An 11,134-nucleotide genomic window follows, 5' to 3' on the forward strand; every position below is an offset into this window, starting at 1 on the left:
TTTTACGAACATTTATCATTCCATTTATAAATTTATAATTTACCAAAAGCTTATAAAGAATTAATTAATTATATATTTTTTATGGAAAAAAAAAACAAGTGCTATAAATAGACGAAAACAAGACCCTAAAATATAGAAATTTCTCGAGTATTGTCATATTTTGTCAACCAAGATATTCAATTTTGCATTAAATATTAATAATTAATATTAATGATTAAAGCTACAACTTGTGGACTATATATTTATTATTAATTAATAAATAATTATTATCAATATTTGTATAAAAAAAAATTCAATATTTCACTATAGGATGAATTTAATTTTTATTCAGTTAATTAATGAATTATAATTTTAACATATAAATATTGTTGTTATTATTTTATATAAGTGATGTAGACTGGCTGATTTCCATTTCAACGATCGCTAAAGCACACTTTTAATCATTCCTAGATATTTTCTTTTTAAATTGACGGTCCTAAACCTATAAAATAGAAAAGGGAAATGTGTTAAAAAGCGGAAACTATAATTCGAGCATTAGCATCATTGTAAGTTTAAACGGGAACCAATGTTATTCGGCTTTTTCAAAACGAAACAACGGCAAAACGGGATACGATCATTAAGTTAAATCTTAAACGTATATGATGGTATCGTGATCCATATAATTTTAATCTTTAGATCATCTAGACTTAATGCAATTTGTATAACCTTCCAGTATAAGTTCGAGCAATTGGCACTTCGACTTTGTCATATCGGTTCCAAATCAGTTTTATTTTTTTGCAACCAATTTGCGACGTTGATAAAAAAAAATTTTCAGCTCATTTTTACGGTGGTACAAACAAGCTTTGGGGTGCCAACTTCACGTACGTTTCCAGTATAGTAAAATCTAACTATATCTAGATTTATGTCAAAAGACATAAAAAAGACAAACAAAATCTAATTTGATTGTAAGCTAACCTTACCAACTTTCTACTTACTTTACTAACTAGAATAATGCCTCTGGGAGTATATTAACTGACATAATACATAAGTTTGACTGTGTTAATATTAAATAGGTATTATATTACTTAATAGTAAATGTATATTTAATATTGGAAATTTAATATATACATAACTATTTAAGTGATCACTTAATGAGGAATAATGTTTTTTTTATATATAATATATTTATGGTGAAAATAGATTTAGAATATTTTACTACTACTGTTTGATCGACAAATTAACAATACAATTAGAAATATTTTTTTAAAAATGTTTTTCTATTTAGTAAAAATGATCTTATTGTTCAAAGGTTCAAACTTTTTTTTATCGTAATTTATAATAAATCTACAAGTATAATATAGTATGTTCAAATATATTTCTAAAACATGCAATAATAATAATTATTAATAATACATAATAATATACCATCATGTGTCCATGCCTACAGAATGAAAGTTTGAAGTTGATAGATATTAATTTTTAATTAAATTGGGAATATTATGTTATATTTTGTATTGGGAGATCTTAATTTTTTCAAGCGTTCAACCATTGAGTGATCACACGTTTGATTAAAATAACGTAGTATTGAATATCGATAATTAATAAGAACTTAACAAAGGGAGAAATACGTATACATATTAGATGGTATAATCACTAATGACGTATAATATTGACAAAAAATATATGAATATCTGCAGGTGTCTGGTAGTGATGTACAAGTTCAGTTATCTTGATATTGTTATTAAATATAATATATGTATTATTATAGCATGACAACTTTTATAACTTAAAATGTAATAGGTAAGGTAATATGCATGCCCTATTAGCCCTATCATTGCCACTTAACTCTATATATCGTTAATCGATTGTGTCCTGTAATATTAGAAATTATAGTTTTAATGATGGCCATAAAATATGTGTACACAGTTATTCCGCCTGGTCACCACAACCGTGAAGGAAATGGCCGGTCTTGAGTTTTTCTTGTAAGGACTGAACTCTCCGTAAAACTTTGGATAAATGTATAGTTGTCGTTTCCTTAGGTCTCGGATCTTCGTTTGCTTTAATATCGGCCAAAAGACTCGATGATGAATTCGATAGTTCGTCTGTATTCACAAAAGCCGCCTAAAATAAACGTATGTATTTAAAAATACATAATTTTATAGGTTTGACGAAATTTGTTTTTTTTTTTAAATTTATTTACTTCTTTGTACACGTCAATAGCATCTCCTACTTTGGATTGTAATGCGTTAATTTGGTCTTCAGTATCAAGTAATATCGGTATGAGATTTTTGTTTTGATCCCGAATATGTTGATCGTATAGCTTATTGTATTTTCTAATGACATATGTAATAATACCTATATTATTTATTTAGTAGGTACTTAATGATATATTAAGCACGATGATTGAAACGTATTATAAATCTAGTCTGGGAAAGTTGGTAAAAAAAATAAATAAATAATGTATTAAAGTAACTTAAAAAGTTTTAAATATAGTAAATTAGTTGACTATAAGTTGGTTGATTAACGTAGGCACTATAACTAAGATAGAAAAAGAGATTGTAATAAGGTAATTTTGACTTGCGGTAACGGTGCGTAACTGTTTCGATTGTTTATATTTATAGGTAATTAAGAAAATGCATAATATTTAGAACCATTTTGATGTGTGCTGAGGACGTAGGTCACTGCAATCTATAATACTTAGCTACTATGATGTACAAAGTGACTAGGTACATTCGAAATTTACAATTGTACAGAAGAGCGTCTTTCCCATTTTTAAAAAAATACAATGTTGATACGAACGAATGATCGGAAATGTCTGCGGTGAGCGACTAGCATAGAGAAAGCATAATTATTAGCGAACATTATAATAACATGCGTGTAAAGTCGTTGCTTTTTATTCAAATCAAATTTGTTCGAATAACGGAGTGAAGTGGTGGCACCACACGATAAATTGGGAGTTTGTAATTTGCACCAAATTAAAGATATGTAATATGCACTACCCTCAGGTAGTCAAAAATAGAATTTGTAATTTGCACCAAAATGATTATATTTTGTTCGATTATTGAATATTCAATTTTGAAATATTCGATTATTCCTCGATATCCCCGTTGACGTCAAGACTAGATGGACACGAATGATTTTTTTTTATATTCATAATTATTATACGATTTTGTATATATTTACAACATTACGTGTATAAGCTCAGTTATTTTATAAATTAAAACTAAGCTAAAGTTATATATATATATTAGGATTATAGACATCTTTATCGAAATCTATATTGTATACTTACATTTGTTTTTTTCAATTTTACGCATAATTGTTTTAATAAGCTAACTTTTTTTTTTTTCATAATTATACGATTTTATATAAACTTACAACAATGTGTGTATAAGCTCAGCTATTTTATAAATAAAAACTAAGCTAAATTTATATTAGGATATAGAAACTTGTAAGTTGGTACTATCGAGATACTCTCAAAAAAAATAATCGATTTTAATTTTGGTGCAAATTACAATTCCTATTTCTTACTACCTGAAGACGGTGAAAATTACATATCCTTATTTTGGTGCAAATTACAAACGCATTTTAAAAAATATGGTGCAAATGTTGTATATATTTTGAGTCAATTTTGGTGCAAATTCAAATCACCTTACAAAAATGTGTATCGTCAATATTGCACCGGTAATCTATCAGCGCACGTTAAGAGGACGTTATAAGTATCCGCATGTGTTGTCTGTTTGACTAATGTAGATCATAGCAAATTTTCGTTCAGCAGAACACATTTTGTGATGTTAGCTTTAATATTAGAGTCAATTTACCTATTATCAAACTTAAAGGTAATAATGTTATCTAGAGCATCGCATGATGGGCTTTTATTGGTATTTTAATTTCTAAGCAAGATACGAGCATTTTAAAGTTTTAATATTTTATATAACTATAGCTAATTTAAAATTAAGATATTAATAAAAACATATGAGATGCCCTAGATAATATTCTTACCTTTAAATTTGATAATAGGTAAATTTACTTAAATATTAAAGCTAACATCACAAAATGTGTTCTGCTGAACGAAAATTTGCTATGATCTACATTAGTAAGACAGACAACATATGCGGGTATAACGTCCTCTTTAATTGGGCGTGTTAATTATAGCGAACAACGATTAAGCGCATGCAACATTTTTGTGCGCTTCGATTCAGTGCAACAAATTTTATATTTAATCATATATTTATACATAATCGAAAGAATATCCGTTTATACTATAACATAGTGTTAATAAATAATAGTGTTATTACCCAGGTACCTAACTAGATAATCGAGATAATCAGATATATAACTAGTTAGTATATTATAATTTAGTATAATACCTATCAATTAGTCATTGCAGATAGGACAGACGAAATAAAAATAAAATAATTTGGCGGTAATTTGGGCGAAAATCAACATTGCACAGGAAGAGTACATTCATTATATAGTAAGTAGGTAGTAGGTACACACTAGTTTTGACATTAAATAAGTGTTGAACCTAACCAATCTTGACTGACGTCTTGCAAATAATACTTTTATGATATAATGTAAAAGACTCGTAATACTGCCGTAAATACAAATAAATGTCTTGTCACCAAATTATTTAAAACAATTAACACTATTTTTTTGGTTTTGAAAAAAGTGTTTTACATATATGCGAATATTTTGAAAACCGAACACCTACTTATGAATACCTACTTACAAGGATGAATAGACCATAGTTCTAATTTTAATAAGTGATATACATTAGAATATAATGTTTACTAAGCAATAGTTATATTTTTAACATGATTTCAATTTAGTATTTTATTATATTTATTATTTTTAATTCATTTAGACAATTCAGTAAATTTTAGTTAAGATGATGCGCTGGCTGTCGTATGCTCTTATGCATTGTATTATCGTTCGTTGGAACGTCATGGCTGAAAATGACTGCTCTAAATTGACACAGATTCTTCCAAAATAAATTATTAAGAAACGCCAATTAAAAAATAATAATTAATATTATAATAACATACAAAGTGTAGCCTGGCAAAGTAGTTTAGTTTTTCTATAAATATTCTTATGACAAAATTATAAATACTCGTATTGTTCCCCTTCCAAATCGCAGTCTAGCTCAAACGAAACCATTATTGTATAGGTAATAGGTAGTATGTTCCTAAAATGCCGTATCACGAAAGTATCATAAACTAATACTTAAACACTAGTTTTTCAACAGACCATACTTACTATATACTGTCAATATACTATATAGACATATAGTAGTTACTAATTATAGATAATTAATCCAAAACATTTTTACTCTGTTAATGTTCGAAGTTCGTTGTCCATTGCGCCTATAGTTAGCTTAAGCTCTTGCATGTGTTTGGACAATAATTCGTAGTATTGTACGACTTTTGCTTTAGTGTAAGGGTTTTGAGGAGCTTCTATTGATTTATGTTTACGTTTCAAATGAATCATAAAAGGAGCCATTACTTTATGGTAACTGTCCATGGAACGATTCGGACAAGAACAAGAACTTTTTTGTTGATCGCACTAATTTAAAATAATTATTTAGTTATTATAATGAGCAATTATTCGTTTATCGTGTACTTTGCAATATTTGAAACACACACTTACATCCACATTTCATACATTTCATACAGATTTTAGGTATTTCAAGTATTTGTGATAAAATATATAAACGATGACAATTTTAAGATTATATTATTTATAATTTCGAGGATATTTAACGAATTTCAACATAAAATGAACACCTATTACATATTTGTATATTTATCGTTAATTTTAGCGTCGATATTGATTTTTATACATTTTGTAATTAAAAGCCAGAAGGGGTAGGTATTTATATCAATTAGACGGACGACAGTTATGATTTCTATAAAAGGGTAAAAAAGGTTTTCTAAAATTCTAATTAATGATGAAATGTATAATGTTTTTATTTTCCTTGATTTTACCACTAATACAACAGGCTGTCAGAGTGAGCCATTCTCCTCTCCCTTTTCATAATAAATTTTATTAATTTATCTTATAGAAAAATAATTAAGCTTATAAGATGCTGAATTAATTAATATTGTTTATCTGCCTAGATTTAGGCGATCGCAAACAATTGTACGATTGTTCTTTTTTTGTATGTAAATTCTACTGGAACTAACTTTTGATTTGTAAAATATACCTATGTTAACTTCACTGACATTATTTTTATACTTATTGAATCGACGTTTTTTAAAACTTTTTTTTTTTGATAAAGTATATTAGTCGTAATAATAAATTTTTCCAATTATACTAAATAAAAACTGATAAATTTAGTTTTAATTACCTAATTAATTTTTTATTGTATATACTTGAATATAATTTTACATGAATTTTTTCATTATAATATTGTTGTTGGCTTTTAAATTAATTTAGTGTCGATAGAGTTTAAATTTATGTTTATAGGTCAAAAAATGAACCAGTAGAATCTGCATGATATTAATATGACCCTTAAATATTGACTACCTGAAAATTGGTGCAATTTATATACACCCATAATATTATGGTACAAAACTACAAAATACAGGTATTTTTCAATGTACACCTAAGTTAAAAGAACTTAAGCTCCGCCCACGGACTGCAGTTGCAGCACAATATTATTTATTAATTTATTACCTACTATAAGTTACCTCAGAATGATTTTTAATAGTATCGGTTTGTTTCACTGCCCACGGGTTTAGCTTAAAAGAATTATCGGTATTGTCCTCTTGGATTATAAATTTTTCTTCAGAAATAACTGGGCAAATTTGACCATCAGAAGATTGATGTGATATTAAGCTCGTTTTGCTGTTTTTGTTCGATTTTGTTTCAATGATAAAGTTAGTAGATGCATTTATCGAATCCAGATCATCATAACTTTGACCAGGGAATTGCTGAATTTTCATAATGGTATTTATTATTTTTTATAAATAAACTTAACTTAAAAAATATTACTTATAAAACAATAAACAGCTAAATAATAATCATAAACTATTATTCTTAGACGCTGCAAGGTGAGTGAAGGAAATAGCCATTGATCGAATAATTTAATAGATCATGGCCAGACTTAGTCGGAAGGGGGGGGGCTGATTTATGATTTGGTCACCTACATTTTTAATATCAATAAACGATAAATTCAGAAAAATGTATTTAATGAACAAATATTCTCATATTAAAAACCTATAATATGGACCTTTTTTTTCTATTTAAAATTACATTTTCATCTTATAAATAATAAGTAATTTTTATTATAATTATTAAAGTATGCAATATGCGTTAAAGTTGAAAAAAAACATTGATTATTTATTATTTTACAATACTCAAAATATTAAAATTTTACCACGAGCTGTTTTAAACACTATTTGTAATAATATATTAATACTATTAATAGGTTATATTTATTGTAAGTTATAACATATTAGTATTTATAGTTATAACTATTAATACTTACCTTTATCATGGACAAAGTTGTTTGTATGTTTACACCCATATTATAACTTTTGTTAGCGCTACTGGCACAAATAAACGGCATTTTTTTCAATTTTTGTTTTGTTTCTTTGAGAAGATTTTCATTAGATACATCGAGTTTGGATTCCTAGAATTAATATTTTATGAGTAGTTTAAGATGGTTACGGTAATATATTATACTTTAACAACTGATATTAGGCACTAATCTAATTAATAAAAGTAGTACTTAAACACAAAATTGCTATAAACAATTTAGGTACATTGATATTACAGTCCCAAAATCGAAGCTATATAGCATCAAAAATAATATATAGGAAATCAACTCGCCAACTCTCGACACAGTTAAATTTAATATTACTATAAATAAAATCTAATTTATGAATTATCAATAGTTAACATTTTTTAAAGTCATTTATTTTTTATTAATAGATGATAATATCACCCAATTATAACAATATTGTATTTTTATTTTTTTGTTGCAAACGTAAAGACCATATCATATGCTTGTTTTTGGCGTATTTATTTAAAGTAATTTTATTGCGAAGGACTATATTATATAAATTTCGGATCAATAAATAATGATAAAAATATTGTTTTATTTTGACTGAATAAAACAATCACTGTGTATATATAACTTCAGAATTTACTGGATGACCACAATAAAAACGGCTATTTTTTTTTTAATAAACCAGTTCTACTAATTGACCGTTGTGATTTTTGTTATGTTACAGAAAATTATCCTTAAAGACTATATAGTATATTATGTATTATATAAGTGCATTTACTACTCATAAGTCTTACCAGTAGTCATTAGTCATTATTTATTTGTGTATTTTAAATAGATTTTTTTATTTAAATTGTTTAACTCTACTGAAATATCAACCAAACAATATTATTTTACCTATATAAGTACAAGATATTGCAGTATACAAACAACCTATAGTGTAGTCATCGTCGGGGCATCAGAAGAAGTTTTATTACCAATAAATATTTTTTGAAATATGATTTTAAAATACCATAGCTGTATTAGTATTATGGAGGGTTACAATTAGTATAATTGATAATATTAATTTTTGAGTACATAAATTTAAAATAAAAATATATTACTTATTATTTTTGTATGAATAGTTTGACTTGTATAATGTGTAAATAGTTAGTAATGAACCCAGGGAGGAATAAGAGAAACTTCCCCTTATTTGCTACCCATTTGATTTGATATCTATTATTTATAAATATTTTGTAAAATATATTTTATTAGGCACTTTTAAATCTACTTAAATCATGATAAATATTGTTTTGTGTAATATGTATGAATGAAATCCTTTTTATGATGGCACAGTATTCATAAAAAAATTGCATAACTAATATCTTTTTGTTTATTTTTAGCTTTTAATGTTATTTTATGAGAATTTCAGCGTAATATTTGTTTTGTCCCTCAGACCCGCACGAAATATAATAATAACGTAACACATCCACATAATATTACTATTTTTCATGATTTTTAAGTAATACTAGAGCAAAATCGTCTATTAAAAATGATTGAATAAAAGTTGTCTTAACATTTTACTTGATTGTATTTGTAGTTGTTTATATAATATTATTATTTATTATATTCTTCATTATTATTTTCACTATGGGTGATTTTATTCTGGGATTAATTAAAAATATAAAAAAAATATATTTTCCATGAACTCGCTTTGTCTATGTTTTGCGTGGGCTATATGTCCATATCTAGAGAAAAACCAAATAGCGCGATGACATATTTTTATATATACTTATCTTCTATTTACCTAGTATTTGTTACATAAGTATACTTTATAAATTATAGACACTCCACGCAGCTTCTATCGCAACTATATGAATTTGTGCTTTCAGCAAACTAGTAATTAGTAAATAGAACGTAGGTATCTAGCAGTTTAACTTGTTTCATATGTTGTTATAGGAAATTTCATGTTTCATTACTTTTTTAAGAAGCCTGAGAGCCGACTCAGATCCATAAATTCTTCGTTTAGACGCGATTTTTTCCAATTTGCTGCAGCATTCTTAATAAGTGAAATAATAAAAAATTAGAATTAAGGTATACATATTAGATCTTAAGACTCAAAACGTAAACATTAGCACATATTAGTTAACCTGTATAGCTTATCACGTTTTTGTTCATTTTCAAAAATGTTATGCAGAGAATGCAAGCGACTATAATATTAGTAATCAGATTAATAAAATCGAAAAAATTCTATTTGCATAAAAGTTATCAATAAACACTAATGCGAAATAAAAATGTACAAACAAACAGTTGCTAACTAAATGTATTCATGATTATGACTACATAGCATGAATTAAGATATTAATTACAATAATAGTAATAATAATAATAATATGTATTTATATTTATATTTTTAGCGTTTTATTATATAAGATTTTATATTATTATATACTCGTATTATTATGTTTATCTTAATTCATAGCTATATTTTATTATATTGAACCTATACCTATGTTAACAAAAGGTTTTTTTATTGTGTACTTACCTAATTTGTATTATTAATAAAAATTGAAAAAAATATACAATATCGAATGATATATCGTCGAAAGACAAGTATTGATGTGTAATTAAAAATTAAACATAAATTTATAAAATGTTCTGTGATGCTGTACTAAAATTTAATTAGGGAGGAGGAAAAAATTATTTATCGTTACCCACCACCTTTTGCTCTATATAACTTTTTACTTTTATATTTATGCGTACTTCGACAACTCATTCGAAACATATAGTTCGCTGCATATATAGCGATTAGCGGCATATTATATAAAGGGCCCAATAATTTTGAATTGTCGTGAATACTAACTCGTGGAGAACTTTACCCCCACCTTCTCTCAGATCTTAAAAAACTATTAAACTAGTTAGGCAATGAAACAATATAAATAAAAATAGTTATAATGATGCCGGCGTGTGGATTTTACTGTACATAGGCAATACGTACGAGTACGAATATATTACACAGTATTATTGTTTTCCCAATTATTACGTGATGTGTTATAATCCAAAACTTCAAAAACTTAAGAAATAACTAATTATATTTGATAATTTTTGTTGAAATGAAAATAAGTGAGGACTGGGCACCGCGGGACACTGGGTACGGGGGGGCCTGCCTTTTCGTGTAGGGGCCCAGGCGGCAAATGTCCATTTTTTCCTCGTTAAATCCGCCACTGCGGCCAGGTACCTTGTGATTTTATTTAATTGTTTTTAAAACAGTGTTTTGCATTGCGTTTGTGTCAGTGTATCAAAGGCGTGTCCTATGTGATCGAGATGATACACAATTAACTAGGTTAATACTTAAAAGCGATTTGTACTACATTTGTTTTATTTAAATGTAGGAGTATATTATTAGCCACGAAGTCGAACAAATTATAATATTAGTATATATTCCAATACAAATATTCAACATTCAGTCGTATGGAGATGACAGTTTAATATTATACAATATGATATTATATTGTTTAGTGTATTATTACGTTTTCTGTTATAAATATAGAAATCTGTTGTTGTTGATGAGCCGATTTTCGGGAAACCATACAACGACCATATGCCCCCCGCCGTACGCCGCACTGCCGCGGTATATTATCGTTTGATCCATCACGCGACGTT

General features: G+C 26.8%; 1 protein-coding gene across 1 annotated transcript; it reads right to left on the reverse strand.

Moving 5' to 3' along the window:
- Positions 1 to 1,905: 1,905 nt before the first annotated feature.
- Positions 1,906 to 9,649, reverse strand: LOC132924385 (uncharacterized). Its single transcript, XM_060988667.1, has 7 exons — positions 9,622 to 9,649; positions 9,451 to 9,530; positions 7,472 to 7,615; positions 6,672 to 6,914; positions 5,312 to 5,544; positions 2,180 to 2,312; positions 1,906 to 2,100 (listed from the first exon to the last, which is right to left on the reverse strand). The coding sequence occupies exons 1-7, from the start codon at positions 9,647 to 9,649 to the stop codon at positions 1,906 to 1,908; spliced, it is 1,056 nt and encodes a 351-aa protein (XP_060844650.1).
- Between the last annotated feature and the right edge of the window lie 1,485 nt (positions 9,650 to 11,134).

The sequence above is a fragment of the Rhopalosiphum padi genome, chromosome 3 (genome assembly GCF_020882245.1).
Source record: "Rhopalosiphum padi isolate XX-2018 chromosome 3, ASM2088224v1, whole genome shotgun sequence".
Lineage (NCBI taxonomy): Eukaryota > Metazoa > Arthropoda > Insecta > Hemiptera > Aphididae > Rhopalosiphum > Rhopalosiphum padi.

Excerpts from the sequence above, each read along its gene's own strand:
- LOC132924385 (XM_060988667.1), bottom strand. The coding sequence starts at position 9,649 with ATGAACAAAAACGTGATAAGCTATACAG. Across the intron at positions 6,915-7,471 it reads CAACTTTGTCCATGATAAAG|CAATTCCCTGGTCAAAGTTA; the intron begins GTAAGTATTAAT and ends ATGAAAATTCAG. Across the intron at positions 5,545-6,671 it reads CTATTAAAAATCATTCTGAG|TGCGATCAACAAAAAAGTTC; the intron begins GTAACTTATAGT and ends ATTTTAAATTAG.